General features: G+C 61.2%; 1 protein-coding gene across 1 annotated transcript in view; it reads right to left on the bottom strand.

The window, feature by feature from the left end:
* Positions 1-4,005: 4,005 nt before the first annotated feature.
* ZFAT (zinc finger and AT-hook domain containing) overlaps positions 4,006-17,349 on the bottom strand; it is a 53,722-nt gene continuing 40,378 nt past the window's right edge. The window contains exons 11-16 of the mRNA XM_054708656.1: positions 16,345-16,433; positions 13,069-13,207; positions 9,736-9,854; positions 8,529-8,655; positions 7,544-7,674; positions 4,006-4,277 (exon numbers count right to left, since the gene is read on the bottom strand). Of these exons, the coding sequence (XP_054564631.1) occupies positions 4,038-4,277; positions 7,544-7,674; positions 8,529-8,655; positions 9,736-9,854; positions 13,069-13,207; positions 16,345-16,433 (845 nt within the window). The 3' untranslated portion in view covers positions 4,006-4,037. The remainder of the gene's footprint in view (positions 4,278-7,543; positions 7,675-8,528; positions 8,656-9,735; positions 9,855-13,068; positions 13,208-16,344; positions 16,434-17,349) is intronic.

Genomic DNA, 17,349 nt, shown 5'->3' with positions numbered 1-17,349 from the left:
AGAGCCTGGTACGGGACCGGGCACCCGGCGGCACACAGGACACATTGAGCAACAGGAAGGAGGCGCCCATTCGGGCTTCCCGCACCAGCCTTCCCTCTCCGGCACAAAATCCTGAGCAAACAGGGGGATGGAAAGGTACCGAGGAAAAGGCCCAGGGGGAGCTAATTGCTTTAATTGTAGCACGTGAATCAGAAAAGCCATCCCCTTCCCCAGGAAAGAGCCTTGGAGAACCAGACCCCTGCCCTGTCCACCTCCCCTTCCCCTCTTCCCCCCACCCCCCGCAACGACACAGGAGTCCTGTGTCACAGGCCAGTGAACTTTCTGGGTGTCCAGTGATTCAGGGGTGTGCTGGGGGTGGAAAACAAGGATAAACAGCCTGCTGGCCAGCACCGCTGTGAGCAAACGCCCTGGCCAGCCCCGCCGGGTAAGGGCCAGGCCCAGCCGCCAGGTGAGTCCATGGCTCCCAGGGAGACAGTCAGCAGCGCCTTAAAACGCTGTGAATGGCGTTAAGTGGCAAACTCCTTTCCTCCCCTCCCCGCCCCCCTCCTCCCATGCCCAGCACCACTTGGGCCTCGCCTTCCGGAGCGCTGCCTCCCTCCTCGGGGCCTTCTCCCGGGACCAGACGCCCAGGCCCCCGAGTTTCCGGCTGCAACCCAGGGTGCGGGGAGGGGTGCGGGTTCCAGGCCAGACAGCCGCTTCTCCACCGGCTTCGCCTCTTTCTAGCTGCAGCGCCAGTTTCCTAACCTCCTGCCTCGCGTGTCCCGCTCGGTTGGCCGAGGACGAGCTGGAACTTACCGCGGGCTGCTTGCTGTGCGGAGTCGGTGATGGGACGGATGCCACCCGGGAGAGCTTGGCACTGCGCTGGGCGGCCCACGTTCCTTCCTGGCCTTTACTGCTCCTGTCAACTAAACGGCCAGCCACCCACCTGATGCCACCAGGAGCCCCACTCTGGGGGTGGGGTGGGGTGAAAGGAGAAACTTTACTCAGGTAAACACTTTGCAAACAGGAAACGCAGCCTCTGAGGGAACTTAGGGTGCCCTCCTCTGAGAACCGGAAGTGCCTGCTTGGGTTTGGCCCAACTAGCACTGTCCTGATTGGTCAGAATCATGCATCCTGATTGGTTATGATGGAGCCGCTCTGATTGGTCGGTAAAGATGCAAATGATGTAGCTGTGCCCCTCTGATTGGACGAGGGGGAGGGGCAAGTCTCAGCCTATTGGTCCAATATGATTCCAGGGCCTCCTTTAAAGGTTCAGGCTCAGAGGGCAGGGGTGCTGTGCGGACAACAGGTGTAAAGAGGGCTGTCCACCTCCGATTATGAACTTGGGCTCTGTTACCCTAGAGCTGTGGTCGGCAAACTGCGGCTCGAGAGCCACATGCGGCTCTTTGGCCCCTTGAGTGTGGCTCTTCCACAAAATACCACGGCCTGGGCGAGTCTATTTTGAAGAAGTGGCGCTAGAAGTTTAAGTTTAAAAACTTTGGCGCTCAAAAGAAATTTCAATCGTTGTGCTGTTGCTATTTGGCTCTGTTGACTAAGGAGTTTGCCGACCACTGTCCTATACTACTTTACCTCTTTGCACACAATATGGCACAATTGCCTAATCCTCACAGCTTCCAACTACACGCTAACATTTAGTCTAGTCCAGGGGTCAGCAAACTCATTAGTCAACCGAGTGGCAAAGCGCGGCTTGTGAGCCGCATGTGGCTCGCGAGCCCCAGTTTGCCGACCACTGCCCTAGAGTCCTTTAGGACAGGTGTATTCCTTCTTGCGGTCAACACTTGACGTTCCCTGGGCAGGTCACGTTAGTCCAAGCCTCTCTGATGCTGGCCCTTCTCTGCCTGGACCCGAGGGTGTGGTACCCACCCCGACATGCTAATGAGCCTGCCCTGCCCCTGCCGACTCTCACAGCCTTCCCATCACCTCTCCACCCTCCGCCCTCACTGTGGTGGAGTTCTTGAGGCCCAGACCTGTGTCCTCGGTAAGTTGTGTTCCCAGTTCGCAGCCCAGTGCCTGGCTGCTGGGGGTGTCAGTCAGTCTCTGCTGCAGCGCTGAGTGAGTGAGCACACAGTAGGCGCTGTGACAGGACCGGCAGGGAGGTCAGGGAGCACAATGCAGGCGCTCGGTGACGCAGCACTGGGTGAACCTCGCTCTGCTCACAGGCGAGCAAATAACACCCCCCGTCTGGGCTGCCATTTGTCATGGGACTCTCCTAGGAACTCACCATGGACAAAGGAAGGGAAATACCGTGTTCCTACTGTGTGCACAGCCCACCTGATGCATGGACAAGATCCCTGTTCTGTGTGCACAGCTCACCTGATGCATGGTCAAGATCCCTGTTCTGTGTGCACAGCTCACCTGATGCATGGACAAGATCCCTGTTCTGGAGTATTGCTCTGCCCTTCACACCCTGGGTCTAGCAAATGGCCGATGCCCCAGGGCTTACTGAGTAAATCAATACCCATCACCTCTCAGCTTGTTCTCGGTTCTGGCTTCCGGTTGATCTTTGTGCCTTTCCCCTTAGAGCTATCCACCAGCCAACAGGAAGCTTATGGCTCACTGCCTGTGCCCATACTACCCCGGCCCCAGGGGTCAGCTCCACTATCACTTTCTTTGGAATTCCCTTCCCCTCCCCTAACCCCAATCCTTGCAAGTGCAAAGCCCATCTAGTCTGCAAACCCTGATCACAGGCCACCTCCTCCAGGAAGCGCTCAACTCGTCCCACATGGGAAGGGTCCCTCCTTCCCCTGAAGCCCTTCTCCGCCTCTGGCTTAGGGCCAGCCGCGCTTTCCTCCTGGTTTAGAGCTGCCTTCAGGCTCTGCTGGGGTGGGCGAGAGGATGGCAACGGTGAAGGCCAAGTGCATGGGGCTGTGGACTCCGCCCTCTTCAACCATACCAGCTACCCCTGCATCTGTCTGTCCGCCTGCTGATACACCTGCATGGGACTGCCTTTCAAGAAAGGGTCCTTAGAGGGAACGGATCTTGACCTTGGTGAGCTGGATGGTGGGTGATGTCAGGCGACCCAGGGCTGGGCAGGGTGCAACAGGACTCGCCTAGATGCCACCAGTGCTGTGCACAGAGCAGGGGCTCAAAAAGGTGCAGGACTTGCCCTCGAGCACCTGGACTGGAACCTCAGTCACACACGGTGTGTCGGCAAGACCTGACCGTGGGCACCAAGTGTACAAAGCGGAAGGGACCGGTGCTGCCACGTCTGGGCCGGCGGCAAGCCAGATGCTGGCACAGGTGACAGGTGAGGTCGCCAACCCCCAACTCTGGGCCCCAAAGCGAATCTAAATGCTTCAGGGAAGAGCACCAGGCTGCACCCTGAGGGCCCGGGGTGCGGACCGAGGGGGCCGAGGTGGGCGCCAAATCCAGGATCTTGATTCAGGAGGGGGGACGCAAACCATCCAACCTCAATACCCAGGCAGAGACTGATTTTATTCTATCCACCCTGCCTCCTTAGAATAGGAGGTGAATAGTAAAAGTGCATTTTTTTAAAAAAGCCAAAGAATGCCAAGACTATAAGCTGAGACCCCACCTGGAATGGCGGGGGAAGAGTCATGGAATTGTGGTTACTCCCATGGTAAGCGCCTTGATATGGGGGGGGGGGAGGGCGGAGGGTGGACTCTGTGATAAGAAGCCTGCCCCTCCCTTTCCCGCGGGCCCCTGGCTCTGTGGTGGCCGCCTCCCTCACCAGGCTGCACGCAGTCCCAAGTGCAGATCCAGCACCTCAGTGGGGTCAGGAGTGGGGGCTGGGATTCGGGAAGAGGCTGATGGGAACTGGGGGTCTCTGAAAGGAAGGGGGCAATGCGGTGTGAGCCTTGTCTGAAGAACTGATGCAGAAATCTTCCCAGAAGCAGATCATTCAGGGTAACGTGGGGGGGCGGTTTGTGCTGGGGATGGGGGTCCCGTATCGCTGCGGATGCCAATCCCCTTGCCCACCCAAAGCAGGGCCAGGAGAGCCCCGTGGCGGCCGGCGGGTGCGAGGAGCACAGAGCAGAGCAGCCTGGCGGCCCGGCCCTGGCGCCGCGCGTGCGTCCTCAGAGCTCCGGGGCCGGCTGCCCCCCGGCCGGCTCCTCCGCGGGCTGCATGGCCTCCTGCACGTAGACGATGAACTCCGAGGGCTCCCCGCCCTGCGTGTACACGGTCACCGTCTCGATGCCCTCCACGTCGTCCGAGGACACAACCAGGTGGTGCTGCTCGGCCAGCTCCACGGACGCCTGCTGCAGCGTCTCCTGGATCATGACCGTGTGGTTGGAGCTGGGCTCCTCGTCGGTGACCTGTGGGCGGCAAGAGAGACGACAGTCACCCCGGCTTACGGAGCATCTGGGACGCTCCAGAGCGCGTGCCCACCGCACGCGGGCCTCTCTACGGGCCGCCCTCACGCCCAGAACAGATGCAGCGTGGATAATGGTCCACTGGCTGCCCGAGGCCCCGGCGCCCAGTGGAACCCCGTCTGCTGGGGAGGACACGGCGCCGAGAGCCATGGGTGCAGGGCTGGGCCGCTCCCACCAGGGCACAGGGCAGGGGGGCGGGGCGGCCAAGGCACAGGGCAGGTGAGAAGGGGGCAGGGACTCCAGGGGAGGGGAGAGGTGGGCTTGCTCCCCCGAGCTCCTGTTCATGGCGCCTCCTTCCCACCAGCACGGGGGCCTCCCCTCCCCGCCCACCCCGGTGACACGCCAGTTCCACGCTATCTTGGGCCCCATGACTAGACCGTTCCCTGTGGGCAGGGTGCTGGGTGCTGGCAGGGGCCATGCTCAGAGAGGAGTTGGGAAGGCGCTGGGGGGTGGGGGGGCTCCACAGAGGGGAGGCCTGGGAGAGCACCGAGTCGCGTCGCTGACAGAAGTCACCAGGAGCCGGCGAGCCGCTGGGAGCGGCATTACTAATGCACCTCGGCTGATGTGTGTTTCTGGAGTGAACTGAGCCCTTTGTCTCCTTCCTTCTTTTCCTGCTTGTTTCCATTTCATTTAAATGGGGACATGTACTGTGAACTAGGGCTTTAGAAGTAAATACTGATTCATTTCACTCCACGGCGAATGCTTTTCTCCTCTGAACGGCCCGTCATTCCCACACGGGGGAGGGGTGGACGGGGCACCGGTGACTGAGGAGGGACCCTGACCTGGCAGGTGCCACACCAGCCTCCTGCTGTTCAGCGAACAAACAAGAAGGCGGGCCCAGAGCGGGTACGCCCAGAGAACTCGGCCGCCGGCCGCCACTCCATGGCCAACCCACTGACGGTTCCCTGTTCACCTTTCCAGAAGATTCTGCCGCCTGGCACAACGTGCCGCCCCGCTAGCTGCTCCCACGGCCTCTCGGACTCTATCCCTGCCCCCCCACTGCCCGTCCGCCTGCCCACGAGGCCTGGGCACTCCCGGTCTCCATCCCCGACTCCCTCCGTCCCCACGGACCCCACGTCCACCCGGCCCCCCGCAGCTTAGCGAGCACACACCCCGCGCCACCCCAGGCACGTCCACACAGCATCTCGTGGCGTGAGCGTTTCTGTCCCGGTTTACAAGTGGGGGCACGGAAGCTTCTAGGGGTCCAGGGACTCATCGAAGGGCAAACAGCTGGACCTGAGCCTGGGTGACCCCGTGTCCTGAGACCTTCGCGGAGGGTGCAGCATGGCGGCGGCTGAAGGGACCCCGTGCCACAGGGAAGAGGGTTGAACTCGTGCTCTGACCTGGCCCGATCCCTTTACGGCTGGCTGTCAGCTCTCACCATTCTCTGTTCAGATCCATCACTCAGGGGCCTAGCCCATTAGCACAGGCTGAAAACGGTTCTCACGGCAGAAATCATACGGCTTCTCAGTGTCACTCTCCCCCGGGACGGGCGCTCCGTTCTCTCCAAGTGCTGATCTAACACATCTTGCAGATGAATTATGAGCAGCACAGAAAGCTTAATAGAAAACTTAACCCGTGGGATGCACAGATTACCCATAACCCACCTGAGGCCTGCACCGCGATCGCCTCCAGGTCCACGGAGCCTGGACCACATCCCTGTGGGACCAGCGCTCTGCCGGCTCCAGTCTCAGGAGGGGCGGCTTCCCTCGGGGCCCCCAGGCCCCCAGCTCCAGGATGACTGCAAGCTCTCTCTCTCTCTCTCTCTCTCTCTCTCTCTCTCCCTTCTCCCTCTCTCTCTCCTCCCCACCCCCTCTCCTCACTTGTCTTGCTTTTTGCTTCCTCTCCTGCCTGCCCTGCTAGCACCCCTCACCACGTCACTCGGGGGTCCCGACATGAAAGCCACTTCAAGAAATACCTTTGTCTTTCACATCTAGAATCTAATGAACAACATAAACTGATGAACAAGAATAAATCCAAAGACACAGAAGCACGGAACAGTGTCACCCCTCAGAGGGAAGGCATCAACCAATGAACTCGTATGCGTATGTGCACAACCCAGGGACACAGACGATAGGGCGGTGAGGCCTGGGGTGGGGGGCGGGGCGGGCTGGAGGGGTCAGTGGGGGGAAAGGGGACGTCTGTCATACTTTCAACAATCAAGTTTAAAAAAAAATGCGGTACCTTTGTGAGAGCCCAAAACACTTCCCCTTCCCTAAATGAACCGTTCCACTTTTCCTTCTTGGCTCCCGTTATAAAATCCCGTGCTAAACGCACAGAGGAGCTGGGGTTCTGCTCCCACGTCACGGATCTGTCCGGCAACCTTCATCAACAGCCCAGCGACTCCCTCCCCTTCGTTCCTCCCGCTCCTGGCCCCCACGTGACATCCTCTCTGTCTGCTCTGTGCGCTCGCTCTCTCTCACTGGAGTCACCGCCTGAGCGCAGGCCCTGTCTCCCGGACCCGGGGACCCTGCCGCAGCAAGTCGGCACCCACTGAATACCTCCGACCGAGCGCCTGAAAGTACGGGTAACTAGGGAAAAGGCTGCGACCGGCACGTCCCCTCCTCCGTGAGCCTGAACCCGATTCTAAGTGAGACACCCTTCGCCATCCGGGCTCTGAGGGGCTCGCTGTGTTCTTGTGTTTTTAAGTATTTGTAGCCGAGACTCCGTCTCCTGTACAGCGAAGCCGGAGGCAGGAGAGGAGTGCGGGCAGACAGAAGGATGCTCTGACAGACAGCAGCCCCGAGGCTGGAAGAGGAGGAGGGAGCCGATCGGTGCACCCTTCCTTCAGAGACGGAGCACCTCCCTCCGGCACAGGCACGCGGTGTGCATCTGGTTGGGGGTGCTTGGTATTTAGGAGGCCAGCCCACGTGGCCCCTCCGGTCTCTGGCTGCCCCCACGCGTGGGCTCACTGTGCCTCAGGCCCCGAGGGGCGTCTCCTGACACACGTGCCCAAATGTGTCCGCATCCCGCTCTCGGTCACCCTGGGGTTCTCGAGAGGAAACGAATGAAAAGTTCCGAGAATTTTCAGAAATGTATTACACCTTTCCCCCGAAACACACCCCATACACGGGGCGATGGGAAATACAAGTCCATGATGATCACAGGGAGAAACGGACACGCGTGAGACTGACCCACGCGTGCCGGGTTCTGCTGGGGAAGTGAGGGAGCGCCCGCGGGACAGTGACGCGGCGAGGCGAGGGCCTTACCTGTTTCACCACCGTCACCGTCCCCGGAGCCATGGCAACCACGGAGGCCACGGCCGTGGCGTCGTGGGCCTCGCTGCCCAGCTCGATGATCTGCTGGAGGATGTTCACCGCCGTGGGGTCCAGCCGGTCACCTGACGAGGAAGAAACACACGGGACCCCTGAGGCCGCCGGTCCCGAAGGTCCCTGAATGCCAGCAGCCAGAGCGCCAGCCCAGATGCTCGGAACCCAAGTGTGGTGACACGAGACCACCTCTCAAGACGGAGGCCTGGGCGGCAGAGGTGGGGGCCCGGGCACACGGGCAGGCGGTCGGCAACGGCGCCCAAGACATTGCACAGGCTCTGGGCGAAACGCCCAGGGAGGTCTCACTGTCAAAGCGACGGGCTGAGCGCCCAAACCTATTTCAGCTTGGGTTCTACGTGAATCATCTCCAAAAACTGGAATCCAGCCCGGCCGGTGGGCTCAGTGGTTGAGCGTCACCCTGTGAACCAGGAGGTCATGGTTCGATTCCCTGTCAGGGCACATGCCGGGGTGCAGGCTTGGTCCCCAGTAGGGGGCGTGCAGGAGGCAGCCGATCAATGATTCTCTCTCATCCTTGATGTTTCTATCTCCCTCTCCCTCTGAAATCAATTAAAAAATAAACTTTAAAAAATTAAAAGATTAGAATCCATGTTATCGGGGGACTGCTGAGATACCTGCCTGCCCTTGCCATCGGGACCCGTGGCTCTCCTGGACACGGAGCCCTGAGCCCGGCCAGTCGCTCACCACGAGGAAGATGAGGGCCTGGTCGATGTTGGCAGCACATCGTGCCGCCTCCGCCCACGCCCGCACCCTCAGGGCGGTGTCTGCCCACGGGGGTCAGTGAGAGGCGGGGGCGCTGGGTACCGGGTAAAGGGCAGGATGGGGCACATGACCGCGGCAACGACGACGTTCGTGACCCGACCCCCTTCACACGCCCCCCCAGGCCCCCCCACATATAACACGCTACCGCTCTCGGAGGTGTATCTCAGGTCCTGCAGCGCGGCCACCGCGGCCTGCGTGCCCTGCACGTCCTCCTCGGCCTCCGCGATGTGCAGGTACTGGGCGGCCGGCTCCTCCGGAGTCTCTGTCGCTGGCTGAGCAAACACAGGACACCCGCGTGACCTTCTGACGGCCACCTGTCCACCCCCCCACCCCACCCCCACCCCCGATCCGGGATGAGGTCAGAAGACAAAACCAGAGCACTCTGCACCCTCACTTCTCCCTGAGGCACCGGCTGCTCCAATAAACCCATGTCCCAGGGAGAAACTTCCCTGTGCGAGTACGGAGCCTTCACCCAGCACCCAGCTCTGGTGGGAACAGCCGTGCAGACTAGAGACTAGAGGTGCCCGGGGCTCCTGTGCGTGCTCCTCAGTGGCTCCTGTCTCTGCCCACGGCGCCAGCACCGCCTCTCATCGCCCACACCCAGCGCCGCCCGCCACGTGGCTGGCAGAGGGAGGGCGCAGCTGTGGGGGTGGTGGGAGGCGGGGGAGGGGGTGGAGGAAGGCGGGGGAGGGGGTGGAGGAAGGCAGGGGAGGGGGAAGGCAGGGGAGGGGGGGGCGCGGAAGGCAGGGGAGGGGTGTTGGAAGGCGGGGGAGGGGGTGGAGGAAGGCAGGGGAGGGGGTGGCGATCACATGACATGGATAAAGCCTGCGGCCCAGGGCCCGGCGCCGGGTCAGAGCTCAGCACGCCTCCGCTATTGGTGCCTTTTCACTGTCACACGATGGGCACGAGAAGCCAAAGCGAACACAGAACACATCTGTGCGGAGTGAGGACTCACGAGCGGAGAAGGAGCTATGTGACCGAGAGCGAGCAGACTTTCACCCACGGGACAGGAACAAGACCTGCTCCTGGAAGGGGTGCGAGGCCTGGGAACTCCCAGGGGAAGCGTGACTGTCCGCAATAACGGAGAGCAAAAGGGGGCGCTCGGCACAGAACGCACAGGAGCCCGGCCTGCTCTGTGCGCACGTGTCAGTGCCGGGCAGGCTCGGAGGGCGCTATGACGGCCACGTTCACTCGGCGTCCCCGCCGGAGAAGAGCTCACGGCTCACAGGCGGGCTCGGCCTCCCGGGCGCCCCGGCCAGGAGACATGAGCACAGGCGCCCCGGCCGCCCGGCCAGGACCCGGGCCTGGCTCGCTCTGGCTGAGCAAGGTCCGGCCGCAGCCCGGAGCCTCACCTCCCACTTGGGCTCCCCTTCCGTCTCCACCAGCTTCAGGCCGTGCTTGTTCTTCAGGTGCCGGTTGAACTCCCAGCGGGTGCCGTACACGAAGCTGCACACGGGGCACTTCAGGCCGCCTGCGCGAGGGGGACAGCGGTCAGCACAGAGGGAGACAGCACAGAGGGAGACCCTCACCTCCCTCCCAGGGCCTCACACTCGATCTGCGCAGGGCAGAGGCTTTTCAACGTGGTGCATCTTTCCCGCTCACTGAAGGAGCCCTGGCAGAGCCCATGAGTCTGTCCGCCGCCCACAGCCACGGTTCCACAGCCCGATTCAACCAACCGCGGTGGAAAGTATGTATTTTTTTAAAGCTGTAGATGATGTGTGCTAGGCAGTCAGACCTATGACGGTTGTCTGCAGATTCTTTTTCCTGTCGCTATTCCCCAACCAACACAGCGTTTCCATGGCCCGAGACACTGTGAGTGCCCAGAGGTGGTTCTACACCAGGCCCCGCGGGTGGAGCCGGCAGAGCCACAGCCACAGACGCCAACCCCTCCTCCCGCGTCCCAGGAGAGGCGGCTCCGAGAGACGCTATTTCCTGACGGTCCGCGCGCTCCTCTTTTTAGGCGAGACCTAACGAGCGTGACTTTTCATGGCCAGAGGATAATAAAGCTTTGTTATCATTTATTAATCATCTATTAAAGTCACATTTTCCTATGATCGCTTTTTAAAACGCCCCGAGGTGCGAGACCCGTCACCTTTTTTTCTTCTTGGTAAAACGGATGCTGGTTCTATAAAGACTAAGAATGAGGCAACCAACCAAAGCAAACCGCCTCAGGCCACACCTGGGCGCTCACAGGAAATTAAAGGCCGGTCAGCAGCTCGGCCCTCGGACTGAGGGGCCGCAGGTCCATTCCTGATCAAGGGCATGTACCAGGGCTGCAAGTTCGATCCCTGGCCCTGGGCTGGGGCACCTGCGGGAGGCAACCAATCAATGTGTCTCTCTCACATCGATGTGTCTGTCTGTCTGTCTGTCTCTCTCTCCCTCCCCCCACCCCACTTCCATTCTCTTTAAAAATCAATGGAAAAAATATCCTCGGGTGAGGATTGACAGCAACAAAACAGATTCCTTACAGAAAACGAGTTGAGGGAGGAAAACATCCTTACATTTAAATTAAAATTAATATGATAATGCCCCCACATTAATTAAAACTTCCACCTTGGCCACAGCGATGTTAATTAAAGAACCAGTGGGAGTCTGTAATCTAGACAGTGGTCGGCAAACTCATTCGTCAACAGAGTCAAATATCAACAGAACAACGATTGAAATTTCTTTTGAGAGCCACATTTTTTAAACTTAAACTTCTTCTAACGCCACTTCTTCAACATAGACTCGCCCAGGCCGTGGTGTTTTGTGGAAGAGCCACACTCAAGGGGCCAAAGAGCCGCATGTGGCTCGAGAGCCGCAGTTTGCCGACCACGGATCTAGACCAAGGGTGTCACTCTGCCCTGAGCTGCCATCAGAGCTGAGAGAAATGAATTCCGCCCTCACTTCCCGGCACTCCCAGGCCAGGCACACAAGGTCGGGGCACGGGGTGAGCCTGCGTGCAGGGCTGATGTGAAGCGCCCACCTGAGAACGGCACACCCCACACCACCACGTCCCATGAGGCCCGAGGACCGGGCAGAACAGAATTTCAGGAGCAATTTTCAAAATCGATCGTGACATCCTTTGCTCTTTGGGGAACGTAATACATTCTGGAGGAGTTTCAGGCATGCGTACGCGTGCTCCTCTGTGGTGGCTGATATGAATGAAAATTCAGTTTCATTTCAATAATCTGTCTCCCGGGATGGCCGGGCTGGGGAGCCGAGGCCGGGCTGGGGAGCCGAGGCCGGGCTGGGGAGCCGAGGCCGGGCTGGGGAGCCGAGGCCGGGCTGGGGAGCCGAGGCCGGAATGGGGAGCCGAGGCCGGAATGCGCGCTGGCTCACTGGACCCAGAGCCACTTCCCGAACCTCCGGAGGGGAGTTCTCATTAAGGTGAAAGCGCTGACGCTCATGTCCCACAGCAGGCGGCAGGACGGCCCCACGGACACTGGCATCCTTATCCCTGCGGAACGCTGCCCTCGGGGGGGGGAATGCTGCCCTCCGGGGGGGAATGCTGCCCTCCGGGGGGGAACGCTGCCCTCCGGGGGGGAATGCTGCCCTCCGGGGGGGAATGCTGCCCTGGGGGGGGGAACGCTGCCCTCCGGAGGGGAATGCCGCCCTCTGTGACAAAGGGCTGCAGAGCGTGTTGCAGTGAAGGATCTGGAGAGGGGTGAGGATTCCAGTGTAACCCCAGGGCGCCTCCAAGAAGGAAGGGGGGTGGGGGGCAGCACTGGGACATGAGGCTGCTGGCCGTCGCGGGCTCTGAAGGTGAAGGGGGGCTGGAGCCAAGGAGTGGGGCCCCTAAGAGCTGGCGGAGGCCTGAAATGGGTCCCCACCAGAGCCGCTGCGACAGACTCGCCAGCAAACCTGACTTCCCCCAGGAGACCCGGCTGGGGCTTCGGACCTTCGGGAAGGAGCAGCAGCGGGAGTACTGCGGGCTGCGCCACTGTCTGCTGAACTAACAGCGCGGGTGAGTCCGACGGCTTTTCTCTGTTCGGCAACAGCGTCTGCGCCAAACCCTCCCAAGCGGGAATAAGTGACCGATCATTGAAAAAAGCAGCCGAAAACCTCCAAACTTCTCAACCACAGGGCAGGCTCCATCCATCCTCTTCAGTGTGAGTGTTCTGGATGGTTTTCCCTTTTCGGGGTAAGAATCTGAGGACTCGGTACACATGTTCGAGCCCCCCTTTAAAGAAGCCCCCCTACAAACATGTGTGCCACAGCAGTCTCTGCAAGAGCCATACAAGAAAAGCCTGGGACCCCACCACGTCCAGCCGCAGGGGCGTGGATAGGTCAGAGAGGCCGGGGCCCGGGGGCTGCGTCCCAGAGAGCCTCGGACAATGAGGAGGGCCGAAAGGAAGCGGCATGGCCGTGCCAGTCAGTGTGAAACAGAGAGAGGAAGCCGTGACCTTCCGTGTGAGCAAAGTGCATGCTGGGACACAGAGCAGAAGGCAGTGCAGACGAAGGAGGGGGGCAGAGGGGATCTGTGGGTACATTATGACGGCTTCATTTCACATTTCCACTGAGGGTGCTCTAATACGGCCACGAAGGAACGCTGGTGAACAGTAACGACGAGGAGGAGGGTGACATGGCGACGATGAAGAATTAACAACACGTTCAGGGACCAGGATTGAATGACCAGAGGTCACGGCCCCGCAGAAACGCGGCCTGGCGGGGGCCGCGCGGGCCCCGGGCCGGCGTGCGCCTACCTTGCCGGACGAGCGCGTCGGCGGCCAGCTCCCCGGCGCCCGCGTTGGCGTACTCCTCGTTGGGGTGCTTCCTGTTGTAGTGCCTCTTCAGGGAGCCCGATATGTTGCAGGAGTAATGGCAGTGGGCGCAGCGGAAAGGCTGTGGGGACAGGGAGGACGGTGAGGGGAAGGTGAGCCCCGCCCAGATGGAGCCCTGAGGATGGGGAGCTCGACCACTGCGCCACCCCAGCCGGGCCAAGGCCAGGCCTCCCCGTCCTCTGTGGTAAAACAAGGCCGAGACTAATGCAACCACGAGGAGAGCCGATGCCGTAAAACCAGGGGCACCACAGGCTGGAGAGCGGGTGCACGGAGGCCATTCCCTCATCACCGCCAGCAGCAGTAAGTCAATCCACGCTAACTGCAGCTGGCGCTGGAGCTTAGGGGCTCTTCCGCGTCCTCCCATCATTGATTTTTTGTAATCACTTGTGCTGTCAAAAATGCAGTATTTCCAGGGACGATAGCGCGAGTTATTAGACAGGCAGGATTTTAATTTAACATAAGTCGATCCAATTTTCTTCTTTTTTTTTTTTTTTTCCAGAAGTGCTTAAAAAAACCCTCACACACAAGGAAGCGGAGGGCGGCATCAGGGTTTCAGCAGAGACGCCTCAGTTCTAACAATTTAATAACCCGCCGGCCCTGCCAGGCCCTTCTTTCTCCTCCAACTACACAAGCTTCGGGGAGAGAGGGGAACTGTGGCCTCAAACCCCTCACCTCTGTCCCAGCTGAGAGCTGAAAGCAGACCCAACGCCGGCCCTCTCCTGCCCACGCCCCCGCCCGGGGCTCAGGGACGCCGCTGACCCTGGGACAGGTTCCGGCTGCTGAGCTCAACCTCAGCGGCATTTGCTCAGGGTTTCGCCTGCGATGGGTAACTAGACAGCGGCTGCGGGCTCGCGTGCCCCGTGCCCCTCTGCGGCCGGGAGAGGCCGTCCTGGAGGGAGACCAGCTCCGTCGGACGGAGACCAGGACAGAACCCCAGCAACACCACTCACCCCGAGCACGTCCCCTCAGGCGTTGGTGAAAGCACTCGAGTCGAGCACACTGTAACCTGACAGCGGCAATGCCTTGCTCACCGAGGATCGGCTGGTGGTAAACACACATCGCACCGAAATGCCACGTCGCAGTGCCTTCCAGGCGGCCTGCCTGGTTTCCCTTTCGAGAGAACGAGCTCGCCTCCCCACAAGGCCCTGGCCTGGGAGAGAGGCCAGGCCCGGCCCGGGCACGCGGGCAGACGGAGGGTCAGGACAGGGGTCTCACAAGCCAGGCCTGTTTCAGCGCGAAGTCCGCGGTAAGAAGCAAGGTCAGCAGTACATCTCGCTGAGCAGTTTCCAAAATGGACAGATTTAGAAAACTGCTGACTTCAGACTGAGTGTGTGTGTGTGTGTGTGTGTGTGTGTGTGTGTGTGTGCATGCGTGTGTCAGACGTGCACAGCCACACACCAAGTTTCTGACTTGCTTTCCAGAACTCAGACCCTCCCGGTGCACTTGGAGCCTCCCAGACCACAGACCAAGTGCACACCGCCCGGCGCTGGGCCCTGGGACGCGTCTCAGCAGGAGGCAGACAACGGTGGGAAGCAGGACGCGGAGGGAAAGACGGGCCGGGCCGGGCCCTCGTCCAGGGAACCACTCTGAGAGCAGGGCAGGCCCGAAGCGCTGGGCACACCGGGCAGGAGACACTCACGCCGGGGGCAAAGGTGAATTCATGCAGAGCTCCCTGCGGGAATGGGCCTCGGGAGAGGCTCTGTGGTGAGCGGCACATCCGTGCGGCCAGCCACGTCTCCCAGGATGTGCCAGGCAGGTGAGGGGAGCTGTGTCCCACCCTCGAGCACACAGGCATGTCCCGGGCACCGAGTCTCACTAAGGCCCCTAAAGGGGACGGCACTGCAGGCAGGACCCCCTTCTCACGAGCAGAAAGGAAGACAGCAGGTGGAGTGCGGACAAGCTAACATCCGCGATGGAGTGCCAGCCCTTGGCGAGCACGGACTGTGCGCCCTCTACAGAGTGACAGGAGACGCGCCGGGCCCCACGCTGCAGGGAGGTTAGAGGCCACCAGGTCGCAGGGGGCAGGGCTGGAGGCAAGACACAGTGACCCCAGGGCCAGGACGTGTGAGGTCAGAGAAGGAAGGGCTCACACAGAGCTGCCCGCTGTCCCTTCTCCCAAGGACACAGCCCGAGGGCCCCACCATCCGCCTCCCTGTGCTGCCCGTGAGCCGGCGGCATGGAGACCTCCCTGAGGGCGGGCCGCGCTCCAGGTGGCGGGATCCTCCTAGCCTCCGGGCGACGGGAGCAGCCGGCTGCCTCGGTGACCCTCCTCCTCCCTTCCTCCCTTCCTGAGCGGGCGGCCAGGAGGAAGTCACGTGAACATTTCCTGGGCACCCGCTTTCTGCAGGCACAGTCAGCGATCCCACGGGTGGGGGGTAAGTTGGGGTGATTTTTCACAGCGGTGATGGGAACTGAGACAGGGGGTGGCCGAGGCATGGGAGAGTGTTACCAGTTTGGGGGAGGGCGGAGGGCAGGAACCCACTCATCCTGCTTGTCAGTCCCGCTATCTGAGCCACGGCCTGGGCTAACGTAACTGGAGGAGGAGAGGGGCCAAGGGGGGACTTGGGGCTCTCCGTCGGGCCGGTCTCACTGCCAGCGGGCACAGCTCCACCAGGCACCTCAGACATCCCTCTCCCATGCCCACGTCCGTACACCAGCAGCAGCAGCAGCAGCCATGCTGAGGGTCAGGTTGCCCCGCGCCGGGCCCAATTCTTTATGAGGCAAATTCGATGGAGTAGAGCAGTTGTCAACAAGTGAACCAGAAGCAACGGCCACGTGAATACTGGCACCTACATTAAAGGCGCGTCCATCAGAGGGACGGGAGAACAGGGACGGAAGCACAGGGAGGCGCCCTCTCCCGGCCCCTTTGCGTGCTGGGCACGCCTGGGCACCATCTCCAGCTCCGCACCAGGCGGATGGGCATCCGCACTCCTGTCGGATCGGATTCACTAAGGAATCCAGGACCTGAGGGCGCACGTACTTGTCCCCAACGCCCATTCCTTCCTCTCAATCCCTGCAGTGTCTCCCGGCGGGCCCCCTCCTGCACACGCCTCCTGGCCTCCGTTGGCAAAGGACAGAGGATGCCACCCTCCCGAACCGAGCCCAAGGCCCAGCTCCTTCCGCCGTGAGCCCTGGGGCCCCCCCTTCGGAAAGGCCGTGCATTTGCAGCGGCGTCGCCTGCGCGCGCGGGCTTCTTACCTTGAAGGAGGCGTGCTGCTCCATGTGCCGCAGCAGCTGGGGCTTCTGGGCCGCCGTGTAGTCACACACCGTGCACTTGAACTGCTTCCCTGGGGAGAAGGGAGGGCAGGTGAGAGGCGCCAGGCCCGGACGCCCGTCATCGGGAGTTCAGGGTCCCGGGGGAGCCGGCAGGGAGGGGCGCAGACACAAGGCGGCCCGCTGGCCCCCCACAGGTGAGGGTGCTTGACGCCCGATACCGCCTCTTGGCAAGTTCTACCAGAACTCCCCTAAACTCCGGCGTGGGAGGGCGGCTGGGCTGGAGCGGGGATGCAGAGGCACTGGCTGAGTACTCACCATAAAGGCACCATGTGCAGCATCCCCGCCCCCACCTGCCACAGGTGAGCAGAATCATGCACAAACACGCGCACACACCACGTCTGCGCTCTCTTTGAAGTCAGGGGGACGTGGCACAGCACGGTTTTTTTCGGTGAATGCTCGCATGCAAAGGGTCTCCTCGGGCCCTTCGCCGATCGGTGTCTCTGTGCATGTGGGCGGGCAAACCCGTTTAAGTGGAGCCTTGCCCCAGCTGACCAGCCCTCACAGGCCCGTGCTGAGCTCCTCGGGGAAGCAGGAAGGAATAAGCAGGGATCGGTCACTCTAAGGGCGCCGGTAAATGTGAGCAATTACACTCACAAGCAGGTCAAGGACGGGTAACTGCCGAATTCCTTTCCGCTGCATCAAAAGACCCGCTTAATAGCGAGCTCCTCGCCCGTATGGAAAACATCGAATCCGCGAGCATTTGACTTAACAGGCCTGGGAGAAGCGACGGGGGTCACGGCCAGGTGTCCAGGGCTGCGGTGTCCCCGCCCCCCTGTGCAGCACCTGACGTTGTTGCTGCTTCTTTCCACTCATTTAGTCAAAAAAATTCCACCAACAAACCCCCCACACGTAAGACACAGTGTGAGGCGCCGGGGGATTGCAAAACAGAGTCAACAACCCCTGCTTGCGAGGGGCTCACCGCGCAGC

Source organism: Eptesicus fuscus, chromosome 19 (genome assembly GCF_027574615.1).
Source record: "Eptesicus fuscus isolate TK198812 chromosome 19, DD_ASM_mEF_20220401, whole genome shotgun sequence".
NCBI lineage: Eukaryota > Metazoa > Chordata > Mammalia > Chiroptera > Vespertilionidae > Eptesicus > Eptesicus fuscus.
This window is presented reverse-complemented; position numbering and strand designations above follow the sequence as displayed.